At 41.4% G+C, this 19,769-nt stretch overlaps 2 protein-coding genes across 2 annotated transcripts in view; both read right to left on the reverse strand.

The window, feature by feature from the left end:
• The window catches only part of LOC118764392 (low-density lipoprotein receptor-related protein 2-like), a 280,304-nt gene that overhangs the window by 66,490 nt on the left and 194,045 nt on the right, over positions 1–19,769 (reverse strand). The gene's annotated exons all lie outside the window — the stretch shown is intronic.
• Positions 1–19,769, reverse strand: part of LOC115214851 (low-density lipoprotein receptor-related protein 2-like) — a 106,439-nt gene that overhangs the window by 34,994 nt on the left and 51,676 nt on the right. The window contains exons 21-25 of the mRNA XM_036505469.1: positions 13,819–14,077; positions 9,387–9,515; positions 6,834–7,004; positions 3,943–4,166; positions 880–1,122 (exon numbers count right to left, since the gene is read on the reverse strand). Of these exons, the coding sequence (XP_036361362.1) occupies positions 880–1,122; positions 3,943–4,166; positions 6,834–7,004; positions 9,387–9,515; positions 13,819–14,077 (1,026 nt within the window). The remainder of the gene's footprint in view (positions 1–879; positions 1,123–3,942; positions 4,167–6,833; positions 7,005–9,386; positions 9,516–13,818; positions 14,078–19,769) is intronic.

A 19,769-nucleotide genomic window follows, 5' to 3' on the forward strand; every position in this document is an offset into this window, starting at 1 on the left:
ATGTGTAGTCTTGAAAGAAATTAAGCCAGCGCACTTCACTGATGTCAGTGTGCATGTACGACAGGGTATAAGAATCTTGAGAGAAAAGTTGGGCAGAAGAGGCATCAGATGTGATGTGCAAGAGAGACAACTGCGCTGGTATGGTCATGTGATATGTATGAGGACAGATGCGTAAAGAAGTGCTGATCTCTAACTGTGGAGAGAACCTGTGAAAGAGATAGAACCAGGAAGACACTGCAAGATGGGGTGAAGCATGATCTTCAAACATTGGGCCTCACGGAGGCAATGACTGGTGACCAAGATCTTTGGTGATATGTCATGCAGGAGAAGACATGTCAAGCTGAGTGGAATCATGGTCATGGCTGATTCTGGTGTCCTGTAACTGGCACCCGTGCCAGTGACACATAAGAAGCACCTTTTGTGCATTGGGCCTTATGGAGGTAATGTGGCTGATACCAGTGGCACGTAAAAATCACCTTTCAAGTGTTGATCCTCACAGGGACAATGACAAATGAGAGAAACCCCTGGCAATACGCTGCTCTTGAGCAGAAGACCCATCAAGCCAAGCGAAATCGTAGCTGTGGCAGATATTGGTGTCACACAACTGGCACCTATGCTGGTGGCACATAAGCACCTATTATGCTCTCAGAGGGGTTTGCATGAGTAAGGACACCCAGCCATAGAAACCACGCCAAATCAGACTGGAGTCTGGTGTGGCCCCTCAGCTTACCAGCCCTGGTCAAACCATCCAACCCATGGACAATGGATATTAAATGATGATGATGATGATGATGATGATGATATTGATGATGGTGATGTTGAGGATGATGATGATTATTATTTTAATATTGTTTATGATTATTATTTTAATATTCTTACGACAGTTTAATTCATCGGAGCCATCATGGCAGTCAACATCTTTGTCACATCTATAAAAGAATGGAATACATCGATCATCGCCCTTTCCACAACGGAACTGAGAAGTGCTGCAATTGGCAATGCATGTCTTGTTATCTGCATCCAAGAGAAAATGGTCTGGACACGCACAGACATAGTCATCTGGTGGTGAATGGAGGCAAAGGTGGCTGCATCCACCATTATTGGATCCGCAAGGATTTTTATCTGCAATAAACAAACAAGAAATATAAAGATGAGACACAAAACAATAAATTTGAATTGTGTAGTAGTAGTAGTAGTAGTAGTAGTAGTAGTAGTAGTAGTGGTGGTGGTGGTGGTGGCGGTGGCGGTGGTAGTGGTGGTAGTGGTGGTCGTGGTCGTGGTATGGGGGCACATGATGTAACAGTGCATCACTGCATCTGCTGTTTGTTGGTGATTCCTTCTTCCTGGTGGTTGACACCTTTGCACCACTCAGGTGACAACCGTCCAACCTATGACTCTGTTTGGGTAGTGATTGTTGGTGAGGGTCTTTATGAAGCTGGAGTGCAAACCCTAACTTGATCTCTTTCAGTTTACTTTTACAATACATGCAGAGGAAAATTTTGGGTCTATTCTTTGACATGCTGGGCCCCCACACTGCACAATTTTTCCTTATCTGAGGAGGAATTTATTTTACCTAACCAGGAAGAACAAAAGATAAATTTGTCATTTGGTGGTAAACTGAGAATAGCTCAAGGTTTTTAATTTGTTGGTCTAATTCAGTTGATTTTGTATACATACTCACGGAGACAAGACAAATGGCCAAGACCTCATACGGGCTGTGACAAATTATCAAGACCTCATGGAGGCAAGACAAATGACCAAGACCTCATGGAGGCAAGACAAATGACCAAGAACTTATAGAGGTAAGACAAAATGAGCAAGAATTCATGGAGGCAAGACAAAAGACCAAGACCTCATGGAGGCAAGACAAATGACCAAGACCTCATGGAAGCAAGACAAAGGATCAAGATCTCTTGGAGGCAAGACAAATGATCAGGACCTCATGGAGGAAAGACAAATGATCAAGACTTCATGGAGGTATGACAAATGACCAAGAATTCATTGAGGCAAGGCAAATGACCAAGACCTCAAGGGGGCAAGACAAATGACCAAGACTTCATGGAGGCAAGCCAAATGACCAAGACCTCATGGAGGCAAGACAAATTATCAAGACTTCATGGAGGTATGACAAATGACCAAGAATTCATTGAGGCAAGGCAAATGACCAAGACCTCATGGAGGCAGTGACAAATGATCAAGACCTCATGAGGGAAGTGACAAATGATCAAGACCTCATGGGGGCAAGACAAATGACCAAGACCTCATGGAGGCAAGACAAATGATCAAGACTTTTGGCAATATGCTGTGCTTGAGAAGAAAACCTATCAAAGGCAAGTGAAATCACATTCATGGCAGATACTGGTATCATGCAAACTGGCACCTGTGCCAGTGGCACATAAAAGCACCCCTTACACTCTTGGAGTGGTTGGTGTTAGGAAGGGCATTCAGCCATAGAAATCATGCCAAATCAGACTAGGGTCCTGGTCAAACCGTCCAACCCATGCCAGCATGGACAACAGATGCTAAATGGTGATGATGATGATGATAATGGTGACTACAAAATTATGTAATTGATGAAATCCTTATTTTCTATTACTTATTTTTAGCTCTTCCTTGTTTCGGTTTTCGGGTGTGGCCTGGCTGAGTACCACTGTGAAGGTTTGGCCCTGCCTGCATTTACATTACAGCATAAAGAGACATTTGAAATTTAATTTTAGGAATTATTCCACAATAGGCTTACATAAGCATTATTATTCTATGAGGGAGTGGGGAAAAGTCCCTGGTATTGAGTAGATATTGCCAAAGATACTCCCTGCAATCTGTTGGGGGTGGTGTACAACAAACAGAACAGCTGGTTCTTGAAAGTCATTGGAAATGGTGGGTTCGTATGTTTTCATTGGGGACAGTCATGTTTTCCCTAGAAACTAATAAAGTTGACTTTATACTGTAAATTCACAGGAATGATATAAATAACATGTTATAAATGTATAAGAAACAAGTATGGTTCTTCAGTTCAATCCCTCTGCATGGGACATTCGGTAACTTGGGCAAGTATCTTCTACAATAGACTTGGGTTGGTTAAAGTTTTGAGAGTGGATTTGAATGAAAACAAGAAGAAACGAAGTGTGTGTGTGTGCATGCATGTGTGTGTATGTGTGTATAAATATATACTAGCATATATGTGTGTGTATATATATACCATAAATGTTACAAGTATTTCATTTTTGATGGTAGAACTTGCTGTAGATAATGCAATAAACAATAACATTTAAATAATGGATTAAACGTTCCCATGGATAGAAAAAGGTCAAGGGTATCTGTGAGATTTAAATTCTTTTTGTAAACACGACAGACGTTTTACCATTGGACCAAGATAATTTTTCAAAATTTTCCCCTTCCCTTTAAGAAGCTTTGTTGATACCAGTGAGAAGTGTACGTTACTTACATTGCAAAAAATATGAATGCTGGAGTTCAAAGTATAAAAAGCTATGAATGATATATTTTAAGCATATAGGTGTAGGTGTGGCTGTGGTAAGAAGTTTACTTCCAAGCCACATGGTTCCAGGTTCAGCTCCACTGTGTGGCACCTTGTATAAGTGTCTTCTACTATAGCCTCAGTATGACCCAAACCTCGTGAGTGGATTTGGCCTGTGGAAACCAAATGAAGCCTGTGGTATGTATGTATATCTATGTGTTTCTTTGACTGTGTTCATCCCCCACCACTAGTTGACAACCAGTGATGGTGTGTTTATGTCCCCGTAAAAGATACCGACAGTATAAGTATCAGGCTTCAAAATAATAGGTTCCAGAATCAATTCAATCAACTAAAAATTCTTCAAGGTGATGCCCCAGCGTGGCCACAGTCTAACGACTGAAACAAGTCTGATAAAAGAAAGGTAAAACATATTAATATGCAACATAGAAATACCGTAAGACACTAACATTGCTTTTGTCGTAATGAGTGAAACACAATAAGGATACTTGGTTGGTGAGTCATATTCCGTAGAATAGTATGGTTCCGTCCAGTGAATTTGTGTGCCTTTTCTATGCTCAGGCGGCTCGAGTCTGTCCAGTAGATCCAGTCTTCAAACACTGCAAGTGAGTGAATGAATGGTACATTCTCTTTCATTACCGTTTGTCTGTGAGTACCATCCAAATTGGCATATCTACAAAAGCAAAAGGATTAATAACAAATGGCTGCTCCATGTGGGAATTTGTTCTGTTGTATAATGACAATCAGTCATGGTAGAAGGCCATCAATTTTAGAGAAGACAGTTAACGAATTACGTTGGCACCCCACCACCTGCTACTTATTATTACCGACACTGCAAATGAAAGATGAAACCAACCTCATTAGAATTTGAACTCAGAATGTAAGGAGCCAGAAGAAATGCCACAAGGCATTTTGTCTGCTGTGTTAAAGATTTTGTGAACACACCTCATTGACCCAATAACAATAAAAATAATAATAATAATAATCCTTTCTACAATAGGTGCAAGGCCTGAAATTTGAGGGAAAGGTAGAGTCAATTACATCGACCCCAGCACATAACTGGTACTTAATTTATCGACTCCAAAAGGATGAAGAGCAAAGTCGACCTTTGGTAGAATTTGAACTCAGACATCATTTAACATTTGTTTTCCATGCTGGCATGGATTGGATAGTTTCACAGGAGCTCGAGAGGCTGGGAGTTTACACGTGGTTTTTAAAGCTGAATGTCCTTTCTAACTCCAGCCACTTGACAGAGTGTACTGGGTGCATTTTACGTGGCACCAGCACCAAGAGGGTCACCAAGAACCTTGCAAGACAAAACCCCGTCAGTTGAGAAGGGGGTAGTATTGAGAGAGAAAAAAGAAATGTGTTTGGATTAAGGGTTTCACATGTCAAATTAACTGAAAGGAATCTTTCAACGGAAGGGATCTGGATAAAGTGTGTGTGCAAACTTGAGTGTGTATGTGAAGATGATGTGTGATATATATATATATATACATACACATATATATAATCTTCATCATCATCGTTTAACATCTACCTTCTATGCTGGCATGGATTTGATGGTTTGACTGGAATTGGTAAGCCAGAGAGCTCCACCAAATTCCAGTCTGATTTGACATGGTTTCTACAGCTGGATGCCATTCCTAACGACAGCCATTCCAAGAGTGTAATGGTCACTTTCTACATGCCACTGGCACGAGTTCTTTCACATACCACTGGCATGGGTGCTAATGACATGACACTAGCATTGGTCATAACTAGAACTTCACTTGGTTTAATAAGTTTTCTCAAGCAGAGAATATCACCAATAGGTTGCAGTCACTTGTCATCACCTATGTGGGGCCCAACACTTGAAGAAGATCATGCTTCACCAACGCATCCCATGTCTTCCTGGGTCTCTCTCTTCCACAGCTTCCCCCTCGAACTTCTTCACACAGCTGTCCACATCCACACACATCCCACGACCATACCAATGCAGTCGTCTCTCTTGCACACCACACCTGATGCCTCTTATGCCCAATTTTTCTCTCAAGACACTATCATACATGCATACTGACCATTGCCCATCCAGCAAAGCACACTAGTGTCAGAGCTCACTTAGTCCTGCCTAACTGAGATTTGAAACCGAAACTACACACTCATTGCTCATCAGACGACTGTCTGACTCCTTTGTGCTTTATCTCCATGCTGAGAGATTAATGTGAAACATCTGACCCCTTAGGATCTTTGTTTTAGGTCTCACCTACCTCCAGGTCATACCCTATATAACTGAGATTATCTTTCTCTCACCATCTTTGCTTCAGCTGACCAATAGAGAGCTCACATTGCTAGTCGTGTCAGCCCTTAACCAGGAGCAACAGCATCAGCCAAATGGAAAGGGACAACGTAATCCTTTCTTCCTCTCCATCAACAAAACGCACAGCTTCCACACTAACAACCACCAGTGAGCTACCAATGCACCGTTACTATTGGCGATCACTCCTATGTCTGTGTTACAAAACACTGCCAGCAAATAAATTTGTGAATATTATTCTTTTCCTCTTCAATGTTGTTATTATGCTGTATCATCCTGCATTTGACCGATGGTGATGCTCCACATCTGACCACTACATTAAGTAACCTCAATGTACACACACACATCTGTCTGTCACATTTAGCCTCATTTTCCCAAGCCTACACATGTCCTCAGTGGTCACAGCACATGTTCCATTGCAGTATAGTATAGCTGTTCATACACAGACATCATACAGTCTTCCTTTCACCCTGGGGGGGGGAGGCTTTTAGTTACCAACAAAAGTAGAAACTGTCTGAACTTTGCCCAGCCTATTCTTAGTCTAGCAGCTATCTTCTCAGAGCATCCAACTTTGCTACTGACTTGGTTACCTAGGTAACAGAAGCTATCAATTAATTCTAGGTATCCCCTCAGGCATCTAATGGACAGGATTTTCTGTACATTTCTAGTGTTTACTGCACTTGTGCACCTTCCAAACACACACACACAAAAAAAATAGGTTCCCTGTTAACCTTCCTCTGATATTGTTGCACCTCTTATGTGTCCATAGCTTACACTGAGTACATCTTATGGGATTTCTACTCACACCTCTTCTACATATTGAACAGGGCCATCTACCCGAGGGGATTTGTGATTTGTCTGCTTTACTACTTACTAAGACTTTGGTTTTTGCTAAATTAACTCTAAGGCCCTTACACACACACACACACACACACACACACATGCAATGGGCTTCCATACAGTTCCTGTTTGCTAAATTTGTTCATGGTAACGGAATAAATAAATATTTTACAGAAATGCAAACTCCAAACAAAGAATACTTACTCGATCGCATCAAAGTGGGCATCTGCCCACCACATCCGTTGACTCTCGAAATCAATAGTTAAACCAGTTGGTAAGCCGAGACCATCTATGATCAAACGTTCATAGTTTGAGCCATCCATGCCAATCCTTCCTATCCATGCTTTCGAGGGAATATCGATAAAGTACAAGTACCTTTAAAAAGAATGATTAATTGTATTTATCAAAGTGATGAGGAAGAGAATAACGAAAATGAAATTGATAAAAAAATGGTAAGGAAAATGATGAGCATAGCAGTTTCAAACGTTGGTCCAAGACCAGCCGTTTTGAAGGGCAGGGTGCAGGTTGATTATAGTCTTTTCTACTCTAGGCACAAGGCCTGAAATTTTGGGGGAGGTGGGGCAGTCAATTAGATTGACCCCCAGTATGCAACTGGTACTTTTCCTGCCAGCTCTCCACCTGTTATTAGACTATATTGATGCCAGTACTTGATTTTTAACTATCTAAGAGGGACCGAAAGGTAAAGTTGAACTTGGTGGCTCTGGAACTCTGAGTGTAGCAAGCTAGAACATATATCCCAAGACATTCTTCCTAATTATCTAACAATTTTGCTAATTCATCACCCTAATAAGGAATATAATAATGATGATGATGATGATGATGGAAAATTGAAGCTCAGTACTTTGAGCTAACCACAAACTAATCAGTAAATTTTCTGGCTAAGTGAACAAGGCTGTTGTGAGTTAGGTACCCTGGGCTTGGTACTAAGAACTGGATGATCTGCAACCTGTGAACTAGTTTCTGTCCCTTCCTGTCAATAGACTTCTATTATAACTCATTGTGCATGAAGATGTCAGTTGAACATTTAGCACCAACTCTCCAGTTTCTGAATTTATTCGCAGCCAGGACTGACTTCATATTCCTCCCCAGCTTCACCACACTTGCAGAAGAGATATAAATAATTTACTTTCTGGTGAAGCCGATTATTATTAATGGTATCAAAATTAATGACAGAATTTTTAGGGTGATGTCAACTGCTTTTCTAGGGTTTCCAGAATTCTTGAAGAGGGGATGAGAAGGGAGGAAAACACCCTACAATTCTTGCATACTGAGGTATTAAGTTCTCAAAGCAGAGAACTGGACTTGCTAAAGAGTGGACAGCCACTAAAAGTTACATTATTTACATTTGATGGATATTTGTCCTCATCCAGCTGGAAGGTACATCAGCCGAAATGTTGTGTTAACAACAAACAAGATGAGGACAAATATCCATCAAATGTAAATAATGTAAATAATGTACATAATTCCTCATCTCTTAAATATAGAACTGTACCACTAAAAGTTACCTGAAATATATATATATATATATCATCTCTTTGATCAGCTCATGCATTTTTTTCAAACAAGATTTTCTTGAAACCTACGACTGATAAGACTGGTTACCCAATTTCCATAGCATATAAGTGACCAAGAGCACAACATTTCCCCTGAATGGGATGCCAGTCCATTGGCGGATTCAGGCTTAGAAATGAGGAGTCAGTCACATTGGCTCCAGCTCTTGACCACTACTTTATTTTATTAACCCAAAATGGATGCCAGTTGATTGGAGGGTTCAAACTTAGATATGAGGAGCAGTCACACTGACTCCAGTATATGACTGGTACTTCATTTTATTAATCCAGAAAGGATGAAAGGCCAAGCTGACCTCAATGGGATCTGAACTCAGAACGTAGAGTGAGAAGAAATTCTGTTATGCTGCTAAGCATTTCGCCTGAGGTGCTAACGAGTCTCATAATTCATTATTTCCAGCTTTCCCATAGTTTCTGCCGATCCAGTGTCATTGACAAGGTTTGGCTCACACAAAGTCTATAGTAGAAGTTATTTGCTCCGGGTTCCACAGAAAAGGATTGCATCCAGAATCCCTTGACTGCAAAGCAAAATTCTCAATCACATGGTCATGCTGGCACCCAACAACTGACAATATTTGACCCCTTTCTTACCAAATTCTTGTATAAGAGATGCTCTGTGATTCTTTCAATTCATTTTAAATATAACAAAGAATTTGGTAAAATAACTTCGTTATCATTAAGCTAGTGTTAGGAACATGAATTCTGACTTAAATTTGGTGCAAGATTTTAATTCAGAAGTTAGGAAAGCAAGATCCAGAGGTGGTTTCAGCCGGGTTGGTATTAAAAGGGTTCATCAGCCGTTTTATAATGAATGGACTTGTACAGGGTTGTCTGTCCTGCTAAAAATTACAATCAAAATCCTCCTCAAATCCCATCCCACTTTCTGAAAAAGAAAGGCTAAATTGGGAATGCGGTGGGGGGAGATGATGGAATGGTCATACTTGGAATGTCTTAGATGATACACAAAGTTTTACTGACTTATTGATTTTTAGTGTTCATTGTGTGAAAGTAGATATAATTTTCTAAAAAGCAAAAACCAGATCAATGTCAACAGATCTGATCAGAACCTTACGGATTCATAACAAATTTGTAGGGTTTAACACACGTCTCAAGCATTCAGTTTTCTAGCATGAATAAATGTGCTTAAAAACATGAAGGGGACACATACCCTGTAGGTGGATAGGCGACTAAGAAAGAAACGTGATAAAACAAATGGGTATCTAGTGTTCTTAGACTGGTTCCATTCAGCTCTGAGACGAATAAAGCTCGAATATACAACCAAAACGTATATAATTTACTGAAAGAGAAAAAAGAAAAGGATTAAAATAGATGCAATTAGTAAGAGAATAGGAAATGAAGTAAGAAGAATTTCATGTGCAGTGGAAGGAAAAGAGTCGGGAATTGAGTAGCAAACAGACCAAAAATAAAAGGAGCTGGTATGACTGAGTGGTTAAGAACTTACTTCCCAACTGTATCGTCTTGGGTTCAATCCCTCCGTATGGCACCTCAAGCAAGTGTCTTCTATTAAAGCACTGGGATGACCAAAGCCTTGTGAGTGGGATTTCATCAATGGAAATTGAAAAAAAAACACATTTTGTGTGTGTGTGTGTGTGTGTGTGTGGTAAAGAGAAAGTGAGAGAAAAGACAAACATAAAGAGAGAAAGAGAGAGAAAGAGATAGATAGATAGATAAAAGAGAGATAGATAGGTTATTAGATAGATAGATTGATAGATAGATTGATAAATAAATAAATAGATAGATAGATAGATAGATAGATAGATAGATAGATAGATAGATAGATAGATAGATAGATAAATATGGCTAGTCCCTGGGGGTTACCCTGGGTTTCATGTCCATAAAGAGCTTAACTTCACAGCATTTCTTCAGATCCCAAAACCTGTTGGCTTAAGGCCAATGGATTTTAGGGTCTGAAGAAATGCTGTAAAGCTCAGCGCTTTATGGATGTGAAACCCAGAGTAATCCTGTAGACCAGCCATAACTATTTTTATCTATATACTCTTCTGCTCTATAATGTAGAGTGTGCTCCTCTTTCAGATTTATGATTTACCACTCCAAGAGTACACCCACTACACTCTCAGAGTGGTTGGCATTAGGAAAGGCATCCAGCTGTTGAAAACTTACTAAATCAGATTGGATCCTGGTGCAGCCTCCTGGCTTGCCAGTCCTCAGTCAAACCATCCAACACATGCCAGCATGGAAAGCCGACGTTAAACGATGATGATGATGATGATGAATGTGTGTGTGTGTGTGTCCACAAATTTTATAAATATAACTTCTCTAGTAAAAGAAATCATAATTTTCATCATAATAATATCCTTAGAAACAATTTACCCACATGAATGAAGGGAATTACTCGTTATCCTTATTTACAATTATTGCTTAGAAATACACACCCGATTTTATAAAAATACCTGATATCTTTTAATTTTTAGCAAACATATTTAAATTTCTTTTAGAAGGAAGTACACTATAATTTTTTTATATATCTAATACTTTTTCTCTAAATAATGGAATGTATCTATTAGTCCATTAAAATGCTAAATAATCTCTATATATATGAAGCTGAAGTTATCTGCGTATGGCAGGTTTTAGTAGTCTTCAACTAACACTATCTCCTCCGAGACCCTGCGGAGCAAGTTGACCAAAATTGACAGTATGATAGAAGACGGCTTGTTTTTCCTTCCATAGAAGAAAAATTATTTACATCAAAAAGGTGCTTTTTTTCTATGAAAATCCCAATATTTTACGATTTTTTGACTGCTGTGTCGCCATTTTACGGTGTATTTCAACCAGAAAAATGTTCACTTAAAGAGAATATAGGAAAAGGGAAAGATGGCTACTTATAAATGCCAAAACCTTCCCAAGAGAAGAATGTACCGCACAATATAGACTAGTAGTTAGCAACTTCGGGATCAGGGCTAAATGGACATCCAGAAGACAACCAGCATGGAAGAGAAGGGTCTGGAAGCTTAAAGATCCTGCAAATGGACAGAGACTTAGAGACCAATTATTCAAAGCTTTTGATGAAACAGAGGGGGATGTAACATCACATGATGTGGAAGACTACTGGAGCTTTCTACAGGACAACCTGTATTTGAAAATGTATTTAAAAGCTAGAAATAGCAACCAAATCTTTATAAAATCACTTGTTACCATCTTGATTATCATGATCATCCTGATTATCATCATGTAGCGTCCCCTTTTCCATGCTTGCATGGGTTGGATGTAATTTATTGGGGAAGATCTCCTACTGCCAGATGCCCCTCCCGTCACTAACCTCACCCGTTCCCAAGGAAGGTTATATTTTCTCCATTTCCAGACAGGCTTTTCACTGAAGGCTTGAAACAAACAACCTTGCTTGTATGATGATGATGATTCTTATTTGCAACCATTACATAAAATCTATACAAGAGCACACATAAACATATGCTCACACACACACACATAAACATATGCTCACACACACACACACATCCATATATACAGTAGAACCTCAGTTCTTGAACATCTCTGATCACGAATAAATCATAGTTTATCTCCTGTCTTTCTCACATTCATTTCATACAGTAGTACCTCGGTTTACAAACGCCTCTGATCAAGAATAAATTGTGCTTTATATATATCTCCCAAACTGTTGAAGGAATCCAGGGTAGAGGTAGACCCAGGAAGACATGGGATGCAGTGGTCAAGCATGACCTTCGTACTTTGAGCCTCACAGAGGCTATGACAAAAGACCGAGACCTCTGGAGATATGCTGTGACTTCGAAGACCCAACAAATGAAGTGAGTTCAGGGCTCACAGGACGGCCTGCTGTGCTAACCTTGGATCGTAGAGTGACTCGCTGTTCTTGAGGATCCGAAGACCCGACAAATGAAGTGAAATCATGCCCGCAGGACAGCCTGCTGTGCTAACCTTGGATCGTAGAGTGACCCACTGTTCTTGAGGAGACCTGTTGAGTCAAGTTCGTCAACATCAAAAAAAAAAAAAATTCAAATGGAAACTAGTTAAGACACCCTTGCTGGTGACAGGTAAAAAGCACCGTTTGAGCATGACAGTTACTAGCGTTGCCTGAATGGTGTCTGTGTCGGTGACACATAAAAGCACCAACCGATCATGGCCGTTTGCCAGCCTGCTCTGGCTCCTGTGCCGGTGGCACATAAAAAACACCCACTACATTCACGGAGTGGTTGGTGTTAGGAAGGGCATCCAGCTGTAGAAACACTGCCAAATCAGACTAGAGCCCAGTGCAGCCTCCATGGCTTACCAGACCCCAGTCGAACCATCCAACCTATGCTAGCATGGAAAACGGACGTTAAATGATGATGATGATGATGATGATGATATATCTATCTATCTATCTACATAAAGCATGATTTATTCATGATCAGAGTTGTTCGAAAACCAAGGAAAATTACTGTACAATGGTTTTCTTTCATTTTCTGCCTACCAAATTCACTCACAAGACTTTTGTTAGCCCAGGGCTATAATAGTAGATACTTGCCTTAGGTGCCATGCACTGAGATTGAACTCAAGACATCATGGTTGGGCAGCAAGCTTCTTAATCATACAACCATGCCAATGTTATCTTGGGCGCACATCATCATCATCATCATCATCGTTTAGTGTGCGCTTTCCATACTAGCATGGGTTGGACGGTTCAACTGGGGTATGGGAAGCCAGAAGGCTGCACCAGGCCCAGTCTGATCTGGCAATGTTTCTATGGCTGGATGCCCTTCCTAACGCCATCCACTCCAAGAGTGTAGTGGGTGCTTTTTACGTGCCAGACGAGGCTGGCAAACGGCCACGATCGGATGGTGCTTTTTATATAACACTGACATGGAGGCCAGGTGGGGCTGGCAATGGCCACAATCGGATGGTGCTTTTTACGTGCCATCGACATGGAGGTCAGTCAGGGCAGCGCTGGCAACAGCCATGTTCGGATGGTTCTCTTACATGCCACCGCTACAATTTCCATTGATGTTGATCGATTTTGATTTTGATTTTGATTCTGATTCTCACTTGCCTCAACAATGGTTACAAAAGAAAATAGATGGGACAGTCATTGCTGGAATGTCTTTATTCTTAAACTTAACACTGTATTAAGAATAACTTTTGTTTACAGCCAATGTGCATGTGTCAAGATAAAGGGAATATACACTCACTCATGCATACATGCATACATGCATACAGACAGAGAAACAGACAGATAGATAGATTAGCAGGTAACTAGCTAGCTAGCTAGATAGATAGAGAGAGAGAGAGAGAAAGAGAGGGAGACATTGTAATTACTAAGTGAACATGGTGGGTATATACACTAACCGTCTCATCCATATAAAGAGAATTATGCTCACACACATAAACGGAGAGAGAGAGACAGAGAGACAGACAGAGAGACAGAGACAGAGAGAGAGAGAGAGAGAGAGAGAAAGAGAAAGAGACAGAGAACAAGGAGAAAGTTAGAACAAGAAAATAGAGGATAAGATGAACAATAGAGACATTAAAATGTCTGATATCAAATAAGTCAAAATAGATGGTGCCAAAACATTTCATGCTTATCAATAGCTACAAATATTTCTTACCGACCAACCCAATCGACAGCCAGGGTACATTGACCAAATTGCATTTGGTGAAAGAGCACTTTCTGATCAGAGCCATTGAGGAAAATTGTTTGAATGTCTAATGTCCATTTATCAAAAAAGTAGAGTTTTTGCTCCTGGTAGTCAAAATCAAGGGAAATTAGTTCACGTAATCCTTGAGCTATCAATTGGTAAGTCAAACCATCCAGTGTCATCTTTCGAATATAATGGCGATTACCAAATACAAGCCATGGAATTTCATCTATTGAAAAAATTCAAGAATTAATTAAGTAAACAAACAAATATACACATATATATATATTATTCTATTTATATATTATTCTAATAGCTGGATGAGATGACTAGTGATTTGGTGTAATGTAATGTATGAATCTCTCTCTATATAAACGGCAGTTTGTCTGTCTGTGTGTCTGTGTGTCTGTGTGTCTGTCAGGTTGTACCCTCACCCTGACCACGGCTTTCAACCGATTCTGATGAAACTTGACACACACATAGCCCAATGTCATAATTCAAAACTAACGCAGTGAAAATTTTGAAAAGTTCCCCCAGTTCTGAAAATAATCGATAAATTCGACATGGGGTCGAGAATCTAAGCTTTTTATATGCAACACATTTTCTGTTGTAGTTTTCGCAACTTGCAATCAATTTTCACCAAACTCATTGTGAAGCTTAATGTTATCCTAAGAAACTTAATTCTGATGTTAGTTTTCCATGTAATACCTTACCATCAGAAAAAATCGATAAAATCATGCCATTTTGGGAAATCGCGTTCAAATTCAAGATGACATATTTTCGACAATATCTTTCACAAATTGGCAGGAATTTGTTTTTAATTCACAGTGAGCATCATGTCTGCTCCAGGGGCTCTTACATACCCGGGCAATGCCGGGCTATGCTGCTAGTTAAGAATAAAATACCATGCTATTGAAACATATGTATCATGGATTAAACTGCTATTCTCCATTCATCACCTTTTATTTACAAACACACATACATATATACATACATACACACACACACACACATATACGCACATACATACATGCATACATACATACACACATACACACACACACACACACACACATACATACACACATACACACACACACACATACATACATACATACATACATACATACATACATACATACATACAGACATACATGATTGAAAATGGTGCTCCAAATAACAGGAGCAACCATTGATAAATATCAGCAATAGAGTAAATATATGTACATATAAAGTATTGAAGCATGGGAACAATCATACAGTTGCAATGTCTCTACTGAAAATATTATCACCCACCTAATATGTATATTTTGGGTTAAATTTGATGACTTTTTAGGTTTTTTTTTCAGAAGCAGCTTGATGGATTGGGGAATAGTGAACAGCATGGCAGAGCAATAAAGATTAAAGTTCTAGTTTAGAAAATGTTAGCTGACATGGAAGACTGGAAGCAATCTGAATATTGGAAAAGAGTTAACCTGTATCCTGATGATTCACCCTGGTTATCAAAATGCTGACATTGTGACTGCTGCTGTTGTTGTTGTTGTTAAGCAACAAGACAGGTAAGGGTGATTAGGTGATGGGCAAGGGCTTAGGGGCAGGAGACCCCAGACCTTGGAAAAAAAAAAACTTTGGTTGTCTTGTTGTAGTCAAAGGTTCTTCGTTGACGCCCGACACCACTGGGAGGTGGCCCTCGAAGTTGCTGGAAATGGAGATCCCCAGGTCCAAATTCTTGAACGGCTGTGACAGCTGCTCAAAATGCTTTGTTAACACTGTAAAACTTGTAAGACATGACATGGACAGCTGCAATGGAGACTACAAAGCTGTGGCCAGCAGGAGGGGGAGACAGTAGGTGTCCTGACTGTGTCCACACTCCAGAATTTATCCAGCATTCTTGAACAGGGCCTTGGGCTCAATTCGGATGGCTATGTGAAGCTGATGGGGATTGTAGACTATTGCTGGCTGGAAAGGATTGCTGCTGGAAGGCCATATGTGTGGCAGCAGAATTCAGCTCCAGAAAGTGTCAGAAGTGATTGTTGAAGAGATTCTAAAACTTCAGCATCCCCTTATTTTTGGCCTCCTTATTCCCCATAGATTACAATGTGTGGGGTGCAGCTGAGCGAGACCTTCCAAGTGCTGAGCTGCTAGCCAAGGTCGAGGAGGTGTTCAAAACCTTCCCAGAGAATGCATGTGCCGATTTTTGGAGTGATTCTGAGGTTGTGGTGGAAGCTGAGGGAGAGGTGGGGCTACTTTGAGTAAAGTTATCTCCCAACCTTAATCTGGTTGATACTTTTTCATTCTTTGCAAATACTTTTATTTTGTGAATGGGATATTGTTTTCTTTCGCTTTTATGTAAACTGTCAAATTTAGCCCAAACACCTTGCGTATATATACATAGAATATATATATATATACACATATCATCATCATCATCATCATCGTTTAACGTCCGTTTTCCAGGCTAGCACGGGTTGGACGGTTTGACCGGGGTCTGGGAAGCCAGGGTCTGCACCAGGCTCCAGTCTGATCTGGCAGAGTTTCTACAGCTGGATGCCCTTCCTAACGCCAACCACTCCGCGAGTGTAGTGGGTGCTTTTTACGTGCCACCTGCACAGGTACCAGAGGGGTCTGGCATCAGCCACGATCGGTTGGAGCTTTTAACGTGCCACTGGCACGGAAGCCAGCCAAGGCGGCGCTGGCAACGGCCACGTTCGGATGGTGCTTTTTATGTGCCACCGGCACAGGTAACACAACTACTATTTCCATTGATATTTATTTCGATGTTCATGTTCCTCAAGCACAGCGAGACGTTCCGGGATCCAGGGTACTTTGAATGGGCAGGGGGCTATGCAGAACTGGTGCAGGAAGCAGCCAGGTTCTTTGCAGTCACAGCATATCTCCAGAGATCTTGGTCCTTCGCCATTGCCTCAGTGAGGCCCAACGCTCTGAGGTCATGCTTGACTACCTCATCCCATGTCTTCCTGGGTCTACCTCTCCCCCTGATACCTTCAACTGTTTGGGAGTGGCACTTCTTCACACATCTCTCCTCATCCATCCGCAGTACATGACCATACCATCGCAAGCGTCACTCTTGCACACCACATCTGATGCTTCTTATGTCCAGCATTTCTCTCAGGGTGCTTACACTCTGTCGTGCGTGCACGCTGACATTACACGGATCCAGCGGATCATGCAGGCTTCATTTCTTTCAAGTCTACGCATGTCCTCTGCAGTCACAGCCCATGTTTCATTACCGTGAAGCATGGCAGTTCGCACACATGCATCATACAATCTACCTTTCACTCTGAGAGAGAGACCCTTTGTCGCCAGTAGGGGTAGGAGCTTTCTGAACTTTGCCCAGGCTATTCGTATTTTAGTGGTGATACTCTCTGTGCATCCACCTCCACTACTAACTTGGTCACCCAGGTAGCGGAAACTATCAAGTACTTCTAGTTTCTCCCCCTGGAGTGTGATGGAATCTGTTTTCTGAGTGTCTGTGGTGTCTATTGTCCCTGTGCATCTGCCGCACATGAAAGCTATCTTATCAGTTAATTTCCCTTTGATGTTGCTGCACCTCTTATGCATCCATAGCTTACATTGGGTGCATCTTATGGAGTTTCTACCTACACCTTTCCTACAGTGCCTGGAGGACTATGATGAATAAAAGGGGACTGAGGGCTGAGCCTTGGTGTACACCTACTTCTACCCAGCATTCTTCATTATATTTGTTGCCAATCCTAACCTTGCTGACAGCCTCTCTGTATAGAGCCTGTACAGCCCTTATTAGCCATTCGTCAATTTCCAGTTTCCGCATTGACCACCAGATAAGGGATCGGCGAACCCTGTCAAAGGCTTTCTCCAAGTCCACAAAAGCTATGTAGAGGGGTTTATCTTTAGCTAGGTTGTCGGACCAGGAATATAGCATCAGTGGTGCTTCTACCCGGCACAAAACCGAACTGTATCTCATCTAAGCAAATTCTCTTCCTAATGAGATGGGTTATGACCCTCTCTGTGACCTTCATCACCTGATCCAACAGTTTAATACCCCTGTAGTTATTTCTATCTAGAGCATCACCCTTACCCTTGTAGCAGTTGACAATGGTGCTGCTACGCCAGTCATTGGGTATGACTCCATTGTGAACTATCTGGTTTACAATGCAGGTGACTAGGCCATAGCCCACATAGCCAGCTGTTTTAAGCATCCCAGCAGGGATTTTTGATGGGCTGGGGGCTTTACCTGTTTCCATATCCTTAATTGCCTTAACTACAAGGGAGCTTTCTATTCGGATAGCTGGTCCCTCTACTGGGTCAACATTTGGTAGGCTCTCCTCCTCCCATTCATTCTCCTCATTCAGCAGTCTTTCATAATGGCTTCTCCAAGCCTCTTTCTTTTCACCAACATTAAAAGCAAGTGCCCCATCATCCATGCGGACACATTTCTCTCCTGTAACATCACTATTTTCTCTCACACACTGTCTGGCAATCCGAAATACCTCAGCTCTTTGGTCCTCACGTTGCAGGACATTGGCAAACTTCTTCTTTTCTGCTACATCTTTGGCTATGTATACCTGCTGCCCAGCCTCCCTTTTGGCTACCTGGTACAATTCCCTGCTGCCCCCATCCCTCCAGGCTTTCCAAGCCTGTCTCTTTGCACTAATGGCTTTGTCTACTGCATTATTCCACCACCATGTAACTCTAGGTCTGGAAGGGGCTTTGCACCATCCACAGACTTGGTCTGTGGCACTCAGCAAGCTGTCCCATAGGAATTCCCAGCTACCTTCTATGTCCGACGTCTGAAGCTCCTCCTACCTCTTATCAAATTTCTTGATGAGGATGTCCCTAAATCTCTGACCATGTGAAGGGTTCTTTAGCTTCCAAATCCTTCTTTTCTGGATTCGTATGTTTCTTGGAGTCCTTCTGGCCTCTAGCTTAAATTCACTGATGATTAGCCTATGCTGAGGGATACATTCTTCACCCGGGAGGGTCTTTGTATTTAAGAGCGACCCTGCATCCCGCTGTCTGGTGAGAATGAAGTCTATTTGGCTAGCGGAGTCTCCTGACTGATAGGTTATAAGGTGGCAGTCAGGCTTCTTGAAGTTAGTGTTGCAGATTACAAGGTTACATGCTTCACAGAATTCCAGTAATCTAGTTCCCTCATCATTTCTGGTGCCAATACCATGGCCACCGTGTACCCCAGTGAAGATACCCGATTTCCGCCCGACATGCCCATTAAAGTCTCCACCCACAAAGATGAGGTCCTTGCCACTAGTCTTTGAGGTAGCCTGTAGAAGAGTATCATAAAATTGGTCCTTCTGATCATTTGGTAGTCCCGCTTGTGGGGCATAGGCGGAGATAATCGTAGCTGTGCCACTCTGTAGGACTAACCTGAGCTTAAGCACTCTATCGCAAACCTTGACAACCTCTATGACCTTATCCACCCATTTCTCCGCAAGGATAATGCCTACACCCCCTACACCATCCATGTTACCTTGCCAGAAGACTTTATACCTATGTGCCTTGCCTGTGAGGACCCTAGCTGAAGCACCTCTCCATCTTACCTCTTGTATGCAGCATACATCAACTCGTCTTCTCTCAAGCATCTCTACAATCTCACTAGACCTACCTTTCAATGTACCAACATTGTCAGTGCCAACTCTGAAAACTGGGAAGGAGATGTGGGGGGGAGGGGAGCAATTCAGCGCCTGAAAAGAAGAGGGTTATTGTGGTGGTGATCGTTTTTTAGGCATTTTTCATCTGATCTCTCTTCCGACTTGACAACATTCAAGCATTTAGGCATGTTAAGGTTGTGGTGTTAGCAGCGTAGTATGCATAAGCACTAAGGTCATTGATGATGTAGATGTAAGCTCTGTGGCAGAAATACTGAAATTCTAGGTGTTAGTAGCATATATATATATATATATATA

This window comes from Octopus sinensis, linkage group LG8 (genome assembly GCF_006345805.1).
Source record: "Octopus sinensis linkage group LG8, ASM634580v1, whole genome shotgun sequence".
NCBI lineage: Eukaryota > Metazoa > Mollusca > Cephalopoda > Octopoda > Octopodidae > Octopus > Octopus sinensis.